The 20457-nt window shown below is 40.8% G+C and overlaps 1 protein-coding gene across 2 annotated transcripts in view; it reads left to right on the plus strand.

Annotated features, from left to right (window-relative positions):
* The window catches only part of LOC126272120 (TBC1 domain family member 31), a 281818-nt gene that overhangs the window by 57536 nt on the left and 203825 nt on the right, over window positions 1-20457 (plus strand). For both annotated transcript variants that reach the window (XM_049974719.1, XM_049974720.1), the window contains 2 exons: window positions 3798-3955; window positions 13381-13540. In XM_049974719.1, coding sequence (XP_049830676.1) covers window positions 3798-3955; window positions 13381-13540 — 318 coding nt within the window. The remainder of the gene's footprint in view (window positions 1-3797; window positions 3956-13380; window positions 13541-20457) is intronic.

Raw genomic sequence — 20457 nt, forward strand, 5'->3', positions numbered from 1 at the left:
AGTTGGTATTCCAGTAGCTATGGGCTTATTTATCTATTTGCAGTTCATTGTAGTTATCTGAGTTTAAATATTGTCGTTTTGTGATAGTGAGTGGAGTTGTGGATGCTAAAAAATGGAGTGCCAAGTGGAGAAATTGGAACATTTCTGATGTATTATTGTTTTGAGTTCAGCAGAATGGTGATGGTAATGTAGGCAGTCAGAAGCATTTGTGCTACATGTGGGGATAATGCCATTGGACAGAGTATGGAAGGAGGTTCATTTTGACATGGGTGACACTCCACACTTGGGAAGACCTTTTGCATTTGATGAAGACTGTCTAAACACATCAATCCGCAATGATCCACATCATTATACTCAAGAACTGGCAAGTGTGGTGACTGTAATCCTTTCACCATCATGTGTCATTTGCATGCAGTAGGTAAGGTTCAAAAATGGAGTTTATGGGTACCGCAAGCTATAAGCCAAAATCACAAGAATTGGTGGATGTCCATATGTGCATCTGTGCTTGCTCATCATCTGTTGGCTCATGAACAACACTGACCATTCCTAACCTGTATTGTTACTGATGATGAGAAATAGTGTCTTTATGCTAACATAAGGAAAAGAAAGGAATGGTTGAGCTCAAACAAAGCTGCAACTCCCCGTAGAAAGATTTGCGCACATCTCCGAAAGATAATGATGTGCATCTGGCGGAATAGCAACTGTGTAGAGCACTATAAATTGCTTCCCCGAGATGTAACCATCACAACTGACATTTATTGTCAACAACTGAGTGCCTTGGAGGCGCCAACCCAAGAATGATGACCAGGAAGACTGCGTGAAGTGATGCTACTCCACGATAACACCTGCTGACGTTCAATTAGACTGACAAAAAACACTATACAGAAGTTGGGTTGGGAAGTCATGCCACACTCACATTTTTCAACTGATCTTCCGCCTTCAGATTTTTAGCTTTTCTGCCCTGTATCAAACAAACTTCAAGGAACTTTGTTTCCACAGGAAAATGTGCTCCAAACATAGATTGACGGGTTCTTTGCCTCAAAACTGTATGATTTCTACAATTGTGTAAGTGAAAAGTAACCCCAGCATAAGCAGACTGTCATAAATAGTGAAAGAGAATATATTATTGGTGATTGAAGTCTCCTTTATGTGTATCGTTGTGTTTATTAAAGTTAAGGAAAAATGACATGAACTTCTGCACCAACCCAATATACTCGTTTGTGTTTTGCAATTGAAGCCAGCAACAGCTACCTTGTGGTACCATTAACTATCATACTCTGAAACGTTATGTGTGCACAATTCCTTCAGGTCTAACTGGATAACAGAGTAAACTTGAGTTAACACAAACACACAGATAAACTTATCAAGAAAGTCACACACAAATGTTATTTTGTTGTGTTGAAGATGAGGCAGTTGCCCAGTGTACAGAAATTGCATTGTGTCCATACAACTTTCTTAACCGAAATTTATATTGATGAAGCTTAGCATTTCAGTTTCTTAGTCTGTGCTGTGCACAACAAATAGTAGTAATGTTCCACATGCATGCATATTTATAATGACTCATTTTTTTTATTTTATTATCTTTTAACCTTGTCATATCGATATATTATGTTGCAAGATGTATCCCACACGGTATACTCTATGCCCTATTCTTCAAATATGTTGTTTACTGCACCAACCAATTGAAACAGTATTATTGCACACTACTCATTCTGAAGTCAGTGCGCTGCATTTCTTAACAGTATGATGAAACAAGTTAATCTTGAATTAAAAGAAATGTATTACCTACTGATGACTGACCTGCATCCGCAGTGAGACTGCAGTCATCTATAGGTGAGTGATTTCCTATCCTCCATTTTAGATATTATTCCATCCATGAATTTCCATTGTTGCTGTCACCTAATGAAATAATTTACAATACTATCAACATCCAGCTTCTAGAGAACTGAATTTTTTTACACCTCAGTCAGAAATATTTCTCAAAGTGCTTTGAATTCAGCTACTAGAATGTGTATTCGTTCTCTTTATTCCCAGTATGACCTTACAAGAGCATTGTGTATCCCCTATCCCAAACCTCAAAACCACTATCACTTTACTTCCATGTTATATATAGCTTCAGTGTAATAAAGGAAAACATAGTTCATAGTATTGACCAGTATGCTTTGATACCTATTTGATTTGAATTTGTAAGTAAAAGTATAGCATTTCAGAAATTGTTGCCTTCTCTTTTCTCATACAGAAACCGTATTTTGTTGATTCATGGAAAGGAGTCTCTGGGGTGTAGAAAGAAATGAAAGCTGTACATTGTATTTTAGTAAAATACAAGCAATGCTAGTATGAACGATAATAATAATAATGATAATAATAATATAGCCAAATATATTAACCCTCAAGAATCCATATCAAGATACTCTTCGATATAACTGGAGGAGTTACCCAACTCCACTACATTATCCACAATACATGTGTTCTGTACTGGCATACATTTAAAAATGGGCAACCCTGCATCTGTCTGCTTTCTGTAGTAACATGAAGTTTTCGTGGCACCTGCATTTTTTTTATTATTTCTTTGAGATCATTAAAGACAAATGGACAAGAATACTGATATGTATTGTGAAACAGTTGTCAAAGTAACAAGTTGTTTTATACCAGAGATGTAATCATGTTTTCTGCAAATGTGAACGAGACCGCTCATTGAATAATAGAAGCATTGAGTTGTTGGCAAGCGCACACAGAAGAGAAAGAAAACTTGTCAGCTTTCAGAATAAATCCTTTATTGAGCTAGAGTAAAAATACACACACCTTTGTGCCCCTACACTGTGCCAGCTGCACTGCAGGTGGACTAGGGTAGGGTGGGAGTTCAAGTGGGGTGGGTAGAGAGAGAATAGCGAGGCAGGAAGAGAGGTAGGGGTGGGCACCTATTGGGTTGCTGGCAAGAAATACAGGAGGGAGTGATGGCAGATGTACGAGCCAGCCATGTGATGCGTAGGTACTGGAGCTGGTGGAATGCTATGCATGGTGCAGGTGACATGAAACTAGGAGGGTTGGTGGTACAGACGAAGGGGAAACTGTTGGCTGGATGGTGTGAGGACAGTGGTTTAGTGGATATTGAGGTCAGAAGGGGTAAATTCTGTCAGGACTTTCCTCTTGTATTTGCTACATATGTAGCAGAACTAAAAAAACTTTAAGTCCATAGAATGACATTTCTAATTCAGGCCAAGATCTATTTGTAATTTTGAACACTAGCAACTTCTTTTATCACATTGTCTGTATAAATTATGGTCTAGTTATTCTGTTTGAATAGATGATATGTTCTGATGTTTTTGTGGGAGGCACTGAAATATATGTACTCATTCTTGTCAAAATTCAACGCTAAAATTTTCCCTGAAACATATGTTGATATTTCCAAATATTTTATTGTATGCAGATTTGTCATTAACACAGGTACTATTTTTAGTCCTATAATTTTACTATCTGCAAAAAGGACAAAATTAAGATCTTGTGACAGTAAAACTGAAGGTTCATCAATTTGCATTAGAAACAACAAAGAACTAAAGATAAAACGCTGTGCTACACCATGCCAGATTGCTTCACTTTCAAACTACCTATTGCTCTGTAAACAACTTGAAACTGAAACACACTATGTGTACAATACAAAGACGCCTGTTCCATAGCATTTTAAATTTTGTACGAGGATGTGATGTTTTACGGAACCTAAACTAAGTTTCAATATATTTCCACTTGGTAATAATTTCTGATAAACAGGTTTATTACTTAATGCTTTTAAACTGTTTCAGATATTTTTCATGCCGGTGCTAAATCATATTCTTGCGTGTTTCCAAGATGATACAATCCACATCTGGAAAATTGACTGTTATGGAAATTTTGAATGTTTTAAACAAATTGTTCCTGAAATGTGGAAGAGTCATCACATACGTTGTATTGCTTTCACAAGGTAATATTAAGATTATGAAGTAGAACACATACGTCTAAGTTACAATTGTTAAAAATGGAAGTTATCTTTTCAGTCATGGAAGAAATAATTATCCAAAGTGAATAAACAGATAGCCATTGTGCAAAAGTGTCATAACATAGTTTTTACACTGAGCCTTAACATTTGGTTTGAAATTTAAAAATTTATCATCTGCCATTTTATCTAAAATTAGAGCATATGAATTGAGTGTCCAAATGTAATAGCTGAGTAATCTGAGATAGCAAGGTGAGTAAATAAGTAAACAAAGAAACAAGACTGTGGAAAGAAGGAAAGAAATAAATAGGCTACAGTGGGAAAAGAGACTAGGTAGTAGTAACAGAATGGAATGAGAGGAGTCTCGGAGGGAAAAGACGCAGAAAAAATGTGTCTGAGTTCAATAAGAATGGAAAATTGCATGCAAGAAGGGTAACAATGTGTATTGCATCACAGGTTTGATTGGATGGAAGAGGTTGACAGAAGAAAAAAATTCATGTGAGAATTTAAACAATAAATGAATAAATATTGTATGTTGAAGACAAGTAACTCTATGTTCTTACATGAATGAACTTTTTATGCCATTCTAATTCAAATGTGTATGATCATTTATATAACTTCTGTTTAATTGCAAAACAGTGTATGCTTGCTACACTAATCCAGAATTGTAAAGCCCTTTAATTATCCAGAGGTACTTTCCTCAACAATTCCAGAGAAGACCATATGATTACTAATTAATTATATGTCCATCCCCCTCTCTTGTAATTCATATTTGTAGGGCTGAATCTATGGGGCAATATTGCACATATTTTACAAACAAATGTTAGAAATGCATGTATAACAAAAATAAATAATAACAAGACTTTAAATTTGGTAATGCAAACTTGTTCAGCAAATTTCATTGGCAAATTCTTCTCGGTTTGTCAGCGGAGTTATGGCATTGTGTTGTTGCAATGTTCTGACGAGTTTCTTAGCGGTCTTTTTCAGATGAAGAGTTGTGCACATGTCCAGTCATTCATTTAGAGCCCCCCCCCCCCCCCCCCCCCCTCTGGGGACCCACAGATCTTTTTTTAGGTACATGTGTGGCACACATGGGTGTACGAGCTATTGCAGCCTTTCTTCTTTTCCGGGCTTCTTTACCTTCCCCTTCCTTCTCCTTCCCTGTGCTTCTTCCTTTCACTTTGCCTTTTTGTTTCCCTCTCTTGGTGTTCTTCTTTGTTGGTCTGGCTACCCTCCCGACTTCGCTTCATCTTGTGTATTTGGTTTGTTTGTTTTTCCTCCTCGTTTTGGCTTTTCTTTTTTCCTCCTCCTCAGAGGTATGACCTCCATCGCTCCATTTGATATCTGTAATGTGAGGCAGATGTGAAAGAATTCCCTTCCTAGCAGCTTTGGCATAGGCTCCTCTTCCTTTTTGCCCTTCCCCCTTTCCCTCCCTCCCACCAGAGCCCTTTTGCTTCGTTGCTAGGTCACCAGCTTGGTAGCTAGTTGTTGGGGGCTGTTACGTATCCATCTGGCTGAGCCTCCTGACACCACAGGGATCACACTGCTGGTACCTGTGCCATAAATGCTTGTGCAAGCCTAGGAGTGGTTGCTCGTCTTTTTGGGCCATTGGAACTTCCAGAAAAGACCGTCCTGCCAGGCAGCCATGGCTGTAGGTGGGTGGGTGGTGCCCACTAGGCGAGCCCCTGTTCAGAGTGAATGGTACCAGGGCAGATGTTTGGCACACGAAACATCTTGAACTGTATGGCCACTCTTCTATGACTGTGTCTCTTCCTAAGAATAGTTCCGTCTCTGTTCCACCTTCCCAGCCTTACCCTCCTTGGATACCACACCCACTGGCTTGGGGTGAAACCCATTCTGCAGTTCCTGGTGTCTACCAGGTGTGATGAGGAGACTTTTGCTGCCACCCAGTCCTTTTTCTTTGTGGAACACATTGAGGACAAGTTTGGTGAAGTTAAGTCCTTAAACAAGAGGAGATCTGGCTCCTTGCTTATAAAGACAACTTCTGCCAGTCAGACAGCCTCCCTCAGTGGCTGCAAGAGACATCCCAGTAAACATCACTCCACACAAGTCTCTCAAAATAACACAGGGTGTAATTTTCCATAGGGACCTTCTCCTCCAGTCCGATGATGAACTTAGGGCTAATTTGAAACAGCATGGTGTTTATTTCATCTTGCATGTAGACACTGGCATTTTCATCCTGGCATTTGAGGGGAATACTGTGCCCAAGGAGATCAAGTTAATGATATATAGATGTGACGTCAAACCATACATTCCACCTCCCATGCATTGCTTGTGTTGCCTAAAGTTCAGCCAACATGTCTTCACGATGTGGTGCCACTCCCGTCTGTAGTTACAGTGGGTGCCCTCCTCGTGTGGGGAGCCCTTGCACCCCACCATCTAACTGTGCAAACTGTTCTGGTCTCCATTCTCCCCACTCACCAGAGTGTCCAGTGTATACAAAGGAAAAAAGAATCCTCCCTCCCCCCCCCCCCCCCCCCCGGGATTGTGTGAAGTGGTCTGCTCTTTGGTTCTCACTGATGTCATTAGTGACTGGATCCCCCTTCATACCAACCTGGAAGCAGTAGTGATGCGAGTGCAAACGACCCCAGCAATCACCATTTGCAATTCTATCTCCCCCTGGTAGGCCACTTCTTTATGTTGACCTGCATACCTTAATACAGCAACTCCTACCCCCCTCAGCTCCTCCTCGCGGGCTTCAGCACACACCACCCCATGTGAATGAGTGCCACATTGATGGGTAGGGGTCTTCCAGTTGACCAACTTATCACTTTGATTTGTTTCTCTTAATGATGGTTCCCCTACCCACTTCAGTGCCACTCACGGTATTTTTTCTGCTATTGATCTCCCGATATCCTCCCCTGCTCTTGTAGCTTTCCTACATTGAACACCTGATGATGATCTTTGTGACAGTGACCACTTTCTGGTGATCCTATCATTCTCCTGCAGCCGTCATGCCACCAGGCCTCCGCATTGGGCATTCCGCAGAGCTACTTGGCCTTTATATGCGTCTGCTGTGCATTTCAACACCTGTCTCTTGGATTGCATTGAAACGGTCGTGCAAGACATCTCTGCCCTCTTCTTCATGCCACTGGCACTGCTATCCCCCTATCCACAGGTCCCCCTTGTCATCGACCAGTACCGTGGTGAACCAAGGATACAACAGTCACTATCCAGGACCACCGACGGGTGCTGTAATGATTTTCACAACACCCTTCAGAGACCAACTGTATCACTTTTAAGCATCTCCAAGTTAAGGCTTGCTACCTTATTAAGCAGAGTAAAATGGAATGTTTCCTCCCTGTGGATGTAAGCCTCTTCATCACGAGTTTGGTCCAAGCTCCATAAATTTCTGGGCTGCCAGCAACAATTAACTGTCCAGGGTCTTCTCGTACAGGGTGTTCTGCTTACTGATCCATTGGTCCTTGCAGAACACCTTGTGAGACTCTTTGCGACAGCTCCGCTGTCTTCCTATACTGGTGCCTTTCTCGAGCAGACATGCAGACTTGAACAAACCCTCCTCTGTTTCAACACCCACCAAGCCAAATCCTATAATGAACCCTTTACTGATGGGAGTTCTTGCAGGCTTATACCTCTTCACATGACATGGACCCAGGCCTGGATTCCATCCACAACCAGATGATCCAACACTTGGACATTACACAGAGACAGCATCTCCTCAGGGTCTTCAACCATATTTCGCGCACAGATGCCTTCCCCTTGTAATGACGAGGCAGTATAGCTATCCCTGTTCTTAAGCCTGGGAAGAATTCAATGTCTCTTAACAGCTACCACCCAATCACCCTGACAAATAGACTTTGTAATCTGCTCGAGAGGATGGCTAGCTTCTGATTAAGTTGTGTGTTCGAATCTTGGGACCTTTTGTCCCCATATCAGTGTGGCTTCTGGGAAGGACACTCTACAACTGGTCATTTCCTCAGATTGGAAACAACAATCATACTGGCTTTTATTAACCGCTGGCTCCTTGTCGTGGTCTTCTTTGACCTACATAAGGCATATGACACGGCTTGACATTGTCATATTTTAGTTACCTCCATGACTTGAGCTTTCATGGTCCCCCTTCTGATTTTTAACTGTAACTTTTTACCCCACTAGCTCTTCTAGATTTGAGTTGGCCCTTTATTCAGCACCCATCAGGTCCAGGAGAGCGGTATCCCACAAGGTGCTATGTTAAGTGTGATTCTCTTCCTCATTGCTATCAGTGGACTTGTGACCTCTGTTGGGCCTCTCATTATCCCAGCATTGTATGTTGATGATTTTTGCATCTGTTGCAGCTCACACTTGCTAGCATCTGCTGAATGTCAGCTCCAAGGTGCCATCCCATGGGCTTCTGCATGAACCCTCTCCCATGGCTCCCAGTTTTCTCCCTCCAAAATGAGGGTTATACATTTTTGCCATCAACCCAGTACACCCCGATCCAGAACTTTATTTAGGTGATCATCACCTAGATGTAGTAACACAGTCCCATTTATTGGGCATTATTTTTGATAAAAAGCTGATGTGGCTGCCCTATATTTGCCACCTGAAGACTACCTGCATGCGGAAGCTTAATGCTCTTCGCCTCCTGGCACACACACCTTGGGCTGCAAACCATGGAACTCTTCTCCATCTTAATCACATTCTGGTTTTGTCCCGACTAGATTATGGTTGTCACGTTTGTGTCTCAGCGGCTCCTTCCAGTCTGAAACTACTTGACCCTGTTCATCATTATGGGATGAGTCTGGCTGTCAGTGCCTTTCACACTAGTCCTGTCAACAGTCTCCTTGCAGAAGTGGGGATTTACCCCTACAAATTTGACAGAGCCAACTCATAGTTTCTTACACAATCACCATTTGACAATTCCCTGACCATCCTGTATTGTATATCCCATGAACCCGTACCACCCCCCCCCCCCCTCCCCCTGGATGGTGCCTTGACCATGATTTTGGACCAACTTATTCCAGGGTACCAAGATCTCGGTTGCACCTATGGTATTCTGGCATATTGTGCAATCCATCCCTGAAGAGTTCCAGGCTGCTATGATCTTCTACACTGATGGTTCTAATGATAGATAAGGTGGGATACGCTTTTACGTCTCCTACTGGTATGGAACACTGATTACTGCTGGGATCATGTAGTGTGTTCACAGTAGAGCTGCTAGTCATTAGCAGGGCCCTCCATTTTGTTTATCAGGCTTTTCTCCACAGTATTTTAGAACATATTGGCTCAATGAGTGGCTTGCAGGCTATAGACTGATGCTACTCTCATCACCCTTTTGTCTCTTCTATCCATGACCTTCTGTCTGCCCTTGCCCATGTAGCCTTCTCTGTTGTTTTCCTCTAGGTCCCAAATCATGTGGGAATCCCAGGGAATGAACTGGCTGACCCTGGAATAAGTTGGCTAGAGAAGCAAATATTTACCCAATTTCCTGTCTTGATCCCAGGTGTAAATATGCAAATTCACATCAAATGTCTCTTTGCCCCAAAGTGAAATGACACCTGGCGCGCCATTGCTCTTCGTAATAAGCTCCGCACAATCAAGGAGATTACTACAGTTTGGTGCTCTTCCTTCTGATCGTCTCAAAAAGAGTTCACTGTCTTATGCCATCTTCGGTCATACTAGGCTCATCCATTGTTTTCTCTTGAGTAACAAGCCACCGCCACAATATGGCTGTGGAGCCAGACTGATGGTACCTGATGTGCAGGAGGAATGTCCCCTTCTTTTGGCCCTTTGTACTAAGTATGGCGTTCCTAATTGTTTTTAATACTGGGAGACGATTCGTGGGTGGTTGAACTGATCCTCAGTTTCCTATGTGAAAATGGTTTTTATTTTCAGTGGTTGTACTTTGCACCTGCAGCAGGGGCAGGGTGATTGTGGTTGGGGCCTCTTTTTCATTTCCTCTAGGTCTGGGACATATGACCACTTTTTTATCCCTCAGTTTTTCCAGTTTTTGGATTTTGTCTACCCTTTTATGCCTTCTACTGTGTGTGTTTTAACTTCAGACCCTCTATCTTACACAACTAACTCTGAATTGTGGGATTGACGACCTCACTGTTTAGTCCCATAAACCCCTCAGTCAATAATTTAGAAATGCTCGAGCACAAACCTTTCTACCAAGAGCCATGCCTCTGGAACAGATGTGTTCATATCAGGTTCGCGATGGAGCTTACTGTTCCTAGACATTCTGGTAAAGAAGAACCCATATTATTATTCTCCAATTAAAATTACTTTGTGATTGATGTTTCGGCAAGATGAGTGGTAGGAGCCACCCACCATCTTAGTTCTTTCCCAAGCGTAGTGTGCTTTCTTTGTTGCCAATTTTGTTGGTTTCACCCAGATTCTTTTGATGCATTGCTGGCTCCATGCCAGCAACACGGCTCCATGCCACTGCAATCTGTCAATTACAAAAAAATTTCAATGGGTTATAGAAATTCTGATAGAGAACACTGGTGGCACACAGGGTTATTCCATGTGCAGGAAGAAGATGTGTGCACGTGTACCTAAACACCAGTCGCTGCCACCTTCCAGTGCAATGTAAATCTTTGCTTACCACCATAGTACACATGGTGTGAGCCATGTGTGACAGGGAAAGTCTGTATTAAAATACAGCTCGTGCGTGAAACAGTTTGCAACAATTGCTGCCCAGAGACTCAAATAAGATGCACTATTCAGCCAAGTAAGAAGAAAGAAAACAGTCCAGAAGAAGGAACCAAGCACCTGTTGTATCCAGAGCTGCCCACAGACAAGATTGCCAGAATAATGGAGGAGCATAATATAAAAACCGTTAAAATCAAGTGTATGCTTAGGCAGCCAGAACCAACTAGGGTTTTGGGCACCTAGTGTCTATGGCATCAATTGGGTGTATGATGTGCAGCACGTCAGCCACATGCAGTAATGCATCTCACAGTGCTGTTCAGAACATTTGAGGAGTGTTCACGTTGACCAAACCAACAAGTCAACAGTTGTGGACCAGAGCATCACTGAATGGCACTTTGTTTTTGAACACTGTTGCTGTGCCATACCAAAGTGTTCTGGGTTTTGGCCATGATAGAGACACTGAAAATAAGAGTACATGAGGATCTTGTCAAAAGAAAAGGAGGCAGTGAGCAGAATAGACAGGCAGCATGAGTACTTGACACCCAGAGACCCCTCCAAACCATTGGGGGTGCTTCCCATACCGCTAGCTGTAACACCTCTCCCAGAGGCGTGAGATTGTCACATCCTCTGGGCCTTGATAGAGAAGTTTACAGTCCTTTGGCTATAAAGTAATGAACGGGACATGAACCCAACACTTCCCCTGAAGATGAGAATTAGAAAACTAGTCAAAAAATTGTGACGGATGTTATGACTCACCTGTTGACCCAAGATGATTTCATCAGACTTCAAATTTGCTACCAAAGGGAAAATAAAGGCTACATACTGTATATACGTGAATAATCCATACATATTTATTCCTGATTTTAAGGACGAAAAACTCTGGTCCACAGATAATTGAAATAAGATTGGTGCTGCTCCACCTCAAACTATAGATCCCATTATATGATAGCATTGTGGCGGCTTCAGTCTGTGACTTGTCAGTAGTATGTTAGAAGTGAAGTATTAACAATGTGTTAACTTATCATTGATGTGGCTTGTAAACTGAGAGGATTTTATTGAAGCATGCCACCACGAAAGACTCTGAGGACACTTGTGAATTATGGCTACAAGTTCTTGTTATTGCTTGTACATAGCTAAAGGAAAAGTTGTTGAAGAATCAGAGAACATTGGAAACGGTGCAGCGGGAAGAAAGTATGGTGTGAGCGAGGGTTGTATTTGTGACTGGAGGCTTCAGGAAATGAACGGTGTTCACCAGGCATTTTGCAGCCAAAAAGTGAGGCACTTGGATCTTGAAAAAAAAATGCTCTGTTATATAGATGAGAAGCAACAATATGGATGGATGGTGGGAAGTGAAATATGCCAACTCAAAGCATTGGCTATAGCTAAACAACTAGGCATCACTGGTTTCCAAGTTAACTTGGGCAGACTATCAAGATTTTTCAGTTGAAATGGGTTATGAGTCCAGAGGAAAATTATCATCACTCAATGCCTTTCAGCTGATCATAAGGAAAAAAGAGTGAATTTTCATTGCTATGTGACAAATTTGTGCTGCAAACATTCCTATATATTACCACAAATTCGTAATGTGGATCAAACTCCAGTGTATTTTGAGATACTACTTGACAATACTGTGAACAAGAAAGGGGAGTCCAGCATTATAATGTGATAATAATGTGAACCTGCAGAGAGAGAGAGAGAGAGAGAGAGAGAGAGAGAGAGAGAGAGAGAGAGAGAGAGAGAGAGAGAGAGGGGGGGGGGGGGGGGGTAGTTGAGGCAGATCATTCATATGATGAAAGAGAGAAACTGATGAGGTAGATGGAACATTCAAAACTTAAGTAAGCAAGTAATCATAGCGTAATGCTCAATGGAGATATGTTGGGACAGGACAACCCAGAAACTTTCCCCCTTATTTTGCCCTTTGTATGTCCTTTTGACAGGCAGTGTTGTGTGGCTTTAATGTCTTGTAAAATTTCAAAAAGTCTTATTACTGTCTTGAGTTGCTGGTAAAATACTTTTTTTTATACAAACAGTTTCAGTTGTATGATCACCATCATGTTCATAAAAACATTCACAGCAAAATAGAAAATCTTTATTGTCAGGTGATGAATAACACACTGTTATCATACTGTAATATGGATACCATTGTCAGTCTATAAAAGCTGTGCTAGGGAGTGTACTCATTCAAGTTAAAACTTGGTAAGAGTACACAGCCTGGCACAGTTTTTATAGAGTGATGATTTAATTTATATTACGGTATGACAATTTGCCTGATGATAATGATTTTATATTTTGCCTAAAATGGTGCTGTGAATGTTTTGATGAAGTTGATGATGGTCAGACAACTAAAACTGGTTGTATAAATAAAGTATGTTTCATTTCTCTGTAAAACATCTGTGATTTTTGTTTCATTCATTGGCATCAGACTTCACTAACACTGTTTGTTTAGCACAACAAAAAGAATTAAATGGAAAATGTGCAGCCCATTGGGATGTCTTTAGTGAGAGATGTAGCACACCTGTCAGCAGTAGGAATGATGATGGTTATTTGATGTATAAGGAGAAGAGATTTTCCAAAATTAAACTATGGTTGTAGGAAGACATAAAAATTTTTCTATGTATCAGGTGTGAACAAACAAATGTTAATTTAAGGGGACACAAAAATGCAGTTCTGTTGACATCCTTGTTTTTATTTATCATTAGCAGAATAGTATTCTTTTTTAAAAATATAGTGTATTGTGCTATACAGCAGCTTACTAGTTTCACTTTTTGAAAACCTATTTCCATCGAAATTCACAGGAATGGGCGTGCTATGGTAATTGGTTGCCAGTCACAAACAATGACAGTTATTTCCTTGGACAGCTGGGCTATAACAAAGGTCATTCAACTTCCAAAGACCATACCAGGTGTGAGACACATTGAATTTTTGCCACAACAATTTGATGGAGGCTGCAATAAGGTAAGGTTTACAGAATACCTTTCAGTATTACTATCTTACATGAATTCTGACCTGCCTTTTGTGCAAACAACTAATCTATTTTACAGTCCTAATATATTCTGCAGCTGCATCAACATATATACTCTGCAAGTCATGTTATGGATTTGGTGGAAGATACTTTTGGTGTCACTGTCTATTTACCCCTTCACTGTTTCATTTACAGGTGGCAAATGGGAAAAATGATTGTCAGTAAATCTTTATATTAGCTCCGATTTCTCAGATTTTCTCGTTCTGGACATTTCATGAGACAGATGTGGGAGGTAGTAATATGTTGCCCAGCTCTCCCCAGAACATACTGTTTTTGGAATTTCAATAGCAAACCTTTCCATGGTGCACAACATCTCTCTTGCTATTTTTGCCATTGGGTTTTGGTGAAGATTTTTGTAATGCTCTCACACTGACTAAATGATCTCGTGACTGATTGTACACTCTCCATTAGATCTTCCTTGTCTCCAACATTGTGAGGGCCCCAGACTGTTGAGCAATACTCAGAAATCAGTTGAACGAGTGTTTTGTAAGGTTCTTCATTTATGGGTGAATAAGCTTTCCTTAAGATTCTTGCAATGGTTCTCATCCAGCACCTCCACTTCCTACAATTTGTTTTATGTGGTCATTCCACTTTAGTTTGCTTCAGATGGTTGCTCTTACATATTTTGCGATGGTTACTATTTACAGTAATTTGCTGCCAATAATGTAATCATACAGTAGTTGAATTCTTTGTCTTTGCACATTGTGTTACATTTATTTACATTCAGGGTCAACTGCCAATCCTACATGAATCACTGATCCTCTGAAGGTCTCTCTGCAATACGGTACAGGAACATGGCTTTGACCTGGATGTCTTTGTTTACAGCACTTAGAATTTCTAGGAGGAACAGAGTAAGCTTAGTTTCCCAAGATGCATGTTGATTTCTATAGAGGAGATTTTCATTCCCCAGAAACCTCAAAATATGTGAGCAAAACCATCCTCTATGATCCTGTTACAGATTGACATCCGCAGTATAAGCCTATAATTATTTGCATGTTTCCAATGAGCTGGTTTGAAAATGGGAATGACTTGTGCTTTTTTCCAGTGTCTAGGTATGTTTTCTTGCTCCAGTGAACTACAGCTAGAAGAGCTGCATTTTATTTCACATAATCTCTATAGAATATAATAGTTCTTTCTTTGGTCCAGATGCCTTTTGCACTGTTACACAATCGTTGTTGCTTTTCTGTTCTGCAATCGCTTATCTCAATGTCCACAATTTTGGCATTTGTGCAGTGATTAAAAGCAGAACCATATTACTATAATTTATGTACTAGAATGTTTGGTTCCATATGGCCTTGTGTACATTATCATACAGAAGGTCCTAAAGAACTTAATGTTGTGAAGTATAATACCTGAACAGAAGATAATGACACACATGTGCTCATACATGTTGGGCAGTAAAAATATTAGTTTGGCTGAACAATAGACAGTATTGAAATGCCTAATTTAGTTTGCAAACATAACTTTAAGAAGAGAATTATTGTTGTTTATACAAGAATATGTTTCATTGTTAATCAGAGATAAAGAATTAAAATGTTCTTAAAAGTAAATAATGAAACCGTATTCACTATTAGCTGTCCGATCAAGTCCTCACGTGTTACCAATGTCACATCTGATTGCAGAGATCCAAATGTGGTGAGCCATGACAGCAGAGCAGGGTCGGGAAGATGATGTTGTAGTGGTGCCTGCAGGATTGTGGTTTGCCTGTTAGTTGCATATGGAGGGTGCAGTATGAGGGGAGGGGGGGGGGGGGGCTAGAGGAGCACAGAAGAGGAAAGACTGTGCAGGTGTACTTGGGGGAGGGGGTGGGGAGGGAATAATAGGAGTGTGTCAGGCTGGAGTAGTAGGAGTAAGAAAGAGGATGATGTGGTTGGGGATAGGGACTAGTAAAGGTCACCCTATGAAAGTTACAGGAACTGAGGATTTTTGTAGGGAGAGTGCACAGTTCAGAAAAGCTGGTGTTGGTGGAAAGAATACAGATGGTACATGTGGTGAAGCAGTTATTGAAATCAAGTAAACCATGTTGTGTGACATGCCTATCAATTGAGTGGGCCTGCTGTCTCTTGGCCACAGTTTGGTGTTGGCCGTTTATGTGTACAGAAAACTTATTGGTGGTCATGAACATGTAGAAAGCCGCATAGTGTTTGTAGCTAAGTCAGTAGGCCACATGGCTGGTTTCACAGGTGGCTGTGCCTTTGATGGCATATGAGATATCTGTGACTGGGTGAGAGAAGGTGGCAGGGGAAGGATTTGTTGGCAAATGTTTTGTATCTGAGTCTATTACAGGGATTTGAGCCCTTTAACAAGGGGTTAGGAGCAGGGATGGACAAGGAGATTTCTTAGGTTGGGTGGGCAATGGAATATGGCTGTGAAACAGGTGGGGAGGATATTTCACATTTCAGGACAGGCGAGAGGTACTCAAAACCTTGATGGAGAATGTGATTCAATTGCTCCAGTCCTGTTTGCTACTGAGTCACAAGGGTCACTTCTTTGTGCCTAGACAGTGAGTATGTAGGGAATGGTAGGTGACTGGAAAGACAGTGTGTGGAAGATCAGTTTCTGGATAAGGAAGATCAATTTCTGGATAAGGTTGGGAGGGTAAATTCAGACTTTGAAGACCTCAGCGAGGCCCTCAATATATCTAGAGAGGGACTGTTCATCAAATGGTTCAAATGGCTCTTGAGCACTATGGGACTTAACATCTGAGGTCATCAGTCCCCTAGAACTTAGATCTACTTAAAACTAACTAACCTAAGGACATCACACACATCCATGGCCGAGGCAGGATTCGAACCTGCGACCGTAGCAGTCGCACGGTTCCGGACTGAAGTGCCTAGAACCGCACGGCCACACTGGCCGACGACTGTTCATCATTGCAGATGCAATGATGAGAGGCTAGGCTATATGGAAGGGACATCTTTGTATGGAATGGGTGGCAGCTGTCGAACTGGAGGTATTTTTGGTGGTTGGTAGGTTTGGTGTGGGCGGAACTACTGATTTAGTCATTATTGAAGTAGAATGAACGTGGAAGATGGTGGCTTGTTGGGTTGAGGAGGGCCAAATGAAGTGAATAGGGGAGAAGGTGTGGAGGTCCTAGAGGAATGCGGAGTGGGTGTCCCCACCCTTTGTCCAGATCACAGAAGTGTCATCATTACATCTGGGCTAGATGAGGGGTTTTAAATTCTGGGTGGTTAGGGAGGATTCCTCTAGATGGCCCATGCATAGGTTGGCATAGGATATTGCCATGTGGGTGCCCTTTATCATACCATGTAGTTTTTGTTGATAATGCCTACAGAAGAGATGTAATTGTAGGTGAGAATATAATTGTTCATGGTGACCAGGAAGAAGATTGTAGATTTGGAAGCAATCAGACATTGGGAAAGCTAGTTTTCAGCATCAGCAAGGCTGTGGGCATGGTGGACGTTAGTGTATACGCAGGTGGCATCAGCTGTGCCGAATAGGGCGTCAGGTGGTAAAGGGACAGGAAATGTACAGAGTTGGTAACGGAAATGGTTGGGAGCAGGTAGGTAGGTTACAGGTAATAAATTGCAGGTGCAGTTCGACAAGGACAAGAGATTCTCTTTGTGGTTGCAAGGAATCCAGCCGCAAAGGGGCATCTTTGGCGATCAGGTGTATGTATTTTAGAAAGCATGTAGAATGTAGGAGTCTGTTGAGTAGTGAAATAGGTTCAGGAGAGAGGTTCTGAGATGGACCTAGCAAATTGAGGAAGACTGGAGATCATGCGGGATTTATGGAATGGAGTGACAATAGAGTCTCTCAACCAGCTAACCTCTGCAGTTCATAACCACAGTGATGGAGCATTTGTCCGCAGGAAGGATTATTTCTGTGGTGGATTGTAGTTGGTTCCGCAGATGTGAGATTAGTTGCAATGTGGAGGGATTTGGGGTATGATGGTGATGCAGTGTTTGAGTTAAGGCTATTATCAGATGATGATTGAGGCGGAGTGAGGTTGTATCATGGTTAGACAGAGGAATAAATTGAGTAAGGCGGGGTCAATATTGGTTAGTGGTTAAAAATAGTTTCCACTGTAGGCTCCAGGAGAAGGAGAAAAGATCTTTAGCAAGCCTAGTATGAATTTGGGTGAGGGGAAAGGGCGAGACATTTGGAGAGGTCTGATTCTTCTTTGGATGGTCTGTTTAGGCTGCAGGTTGTGTAGGGTGGCAGGGTTTGCTGGCAATGAGGGTATAACCCTCCTACCCCTCTGGCTAATTAGGCTTTTCTATTTGATATCAAAAGCCCCTAATCTATGGGGAAAAGGCATCTACTCCGAAGAATAATGCAAAACTGAGAGAAGTAGATGAAGTTATAACCGAATCGCTACTGCTCAGTACTTGACGATTAGAAACAAAGTTTGGTTAACTTTATATATTTTTATTACGTAAACTAATTTTTAATTAACAGTAGTTAATTTGGAAAAAAAGATTTCCAAAGTATGTCATTAATGAAAACAACCAACAGTCATCAGTTCCTCACTGGAACAAGAATAATTAGATTGAAACTGAATTTGATACTCGTAAGCAACCATATGTAAGAATAGTTATTTGTGTCATGATGTAGGAAGAGTACCTAATGCCACTTTCAAGTACTTCAAACCACAGATGTCACAGTAGTCAGATAATAATCAAATAGAAAACACGTACAACATATTATGTTAATTTTCAAAGATCAGTTAAAATAAGATTGCTTACTGGCTGTGGACAGAAACTTTTTGTTTGTTACTCATTGTAATACTGACTGTCGGAATTGTAGTAAGCATTAAGATTGATTGAAGTTACACATTGGTAAGGACTGTCATTTCCCTAGCAGTTGCTCTGATATTTCTTTGTAATAAAAGTTATAAATTATGCCACAAGCTATAAATTAGAAATTTTGCTTTGGCAGTGAATTTCAATGTCCAGGCTACATAAAATTTTATTATCAACTTTTTATTACTCGCGCGCACACACACACACACACACACACACACACACACACACACACACACACATCCATCCATACATACACAGACACAAGCAGACAGAAATATGTCTGCTTGTGTCTGTGTACGTATGGATGGATGTGTGTGTGTGTGTGTGTGTGTGTGTGTGTGTGTGTGTGTGTGTGTGTGTGTGCGTGCGTGCGTGCGTGCGTGCGTGTGTGTGCGCGCGCGAGTATATACCTATCCTTTTTTCCCCCTAAGGTAAGTCTTTCCACTCCCGGGATTGGAATGACTCCTTACCCTCTCCCTTAAAACCCACATCCTTTCATCTTTCCTTTTCCTTCCCTCTTTCCTGACGAAGCAGCCGCCGGTTGCGAAAGCTCGAAATTCTGTGTGTGTGTTTGTGTGTTTTATTCATTGTGCCTATCTACCGGCGCTTTCCCGCTTGGTAAGTCTTGGAATCTTTGTTTTTAATATATTTTTCCCATGTGGAAGTTTCTTTCTATTTTATTTACATAACTATAACATTAAATATATTTACCATAAATTAACAATTTACCAATTTCCTTTGTTGTACACAGACAACACTGCAATATTAACTATAGATTTTTATTGTTCAAAGTGTCAGACTGTCTTCCATGAATTCTTCAGTGGTGTAGTAACATTTCTCTATTAAAGTATTTTGGAGTAAACTTTTCAGCAAATCAAGGTCCATTGTTAATGTGTTTCTTCCTTTTAATTTGTGATATATTTTTAGTCCCATGTACAGTTGTGTCTGAGCATAAAGCTTTAAATGATGTAAAGGAAATTTGAAGTTTTCCTTGTGACGAGTACCATAGCTATGCTTAGAACAGAACTTTTCAAGATTATGTTGATTATTATATACAAAAATCAAAATTTCAAAAATGTACAATGAAGTAACTGTTAGTATTTTTAATTTCTTGAACAATGGGTGCCTTGACTTATTTTTGTGACCAGCACACATTTCTAATGATTTTCTTTTGAAGAATTAGTAGCCTTGTACTGCTTCTAGAGTTTCCCCAGAAAATCATCCCATACTGAATAACAGACTCAAAATAACTGTGGTAGACTGTCTTTCTTGTATTCACATGAGTGGCACCAGATATAATAATCATTGCAAAAGCTATAGAATTTATTTGCCAGGAAGTCTATGTGTGTCTTCCAGTTTAAACTTTCTCAAGGTTTAGGCCCAAGAATTTCACATGGCTCACTTCTGTCATCAGTTGATTATTATGGGATATTTGTACAGGACATATTGCTGACAATGTAGAGACAAATTGCATTATCTGGATCTTAGTGACATCGAGCTGCAGTCCATTTTTATGGAACTAGGATTCCAGTTTCCCCAGAACATTTTCTATACTATCTGCAATCTTTTCTGTTGTATCATTTTCTATCAGGGCTGAGGTGTCATCTGTGAACAAGACTGAATGAGCATCAATATTTGATGGTAAATCATTTATATACAACCAGTATTGAACCCTGTAGAACTCCTTGGGAAATTGTTTTTCAGAGTGCAAGTGTTAAAGTAACTCTTTGTTTCCTTTCTATCAGATAAGAGTTGAACAACTGTAATGCAGTATCGTCAGTCCCATAGCTCTTCAGCTTATGAAGTAGTAGTGAGTGGTTCACTGAGTCAAACGCTTTCGTTAGATCACAGACAATTCTTGAGACTTTTGTACCCTGGACTAGTGATGTGCTTATTTTTTCTGTAAATTCTCTGGTGGCATTTATGGTGCTTTCTCCTCTTTGAAAACCAAACTGATTTTTACAAATAATGTCATTTACTGTAAGAAAATTTTCTAGTTTTTTGCCACAAGTTAAATAAACAGGAAGGAGAGAGATAGGCCAGTAGTTTCCCACATCTTCTGGTGATCCCTTTTTAAATAA

The sequence above is a fragment of the Schistocerca gregaria genome, chromosome 5 (genome assembly GCF_023897955.1).
Source record: "Schistocerca gregaria isolate iqSchGreg1 chromosome 5, iqSchGreg1.2, whole genome shotgun sequence".
Lineage (NCBI taxonomy): Eukaryota > Metazoa > Arthropoda > Insecta > Orthoptera > Acrididae > Schistocerca > Schistocerca gregaria.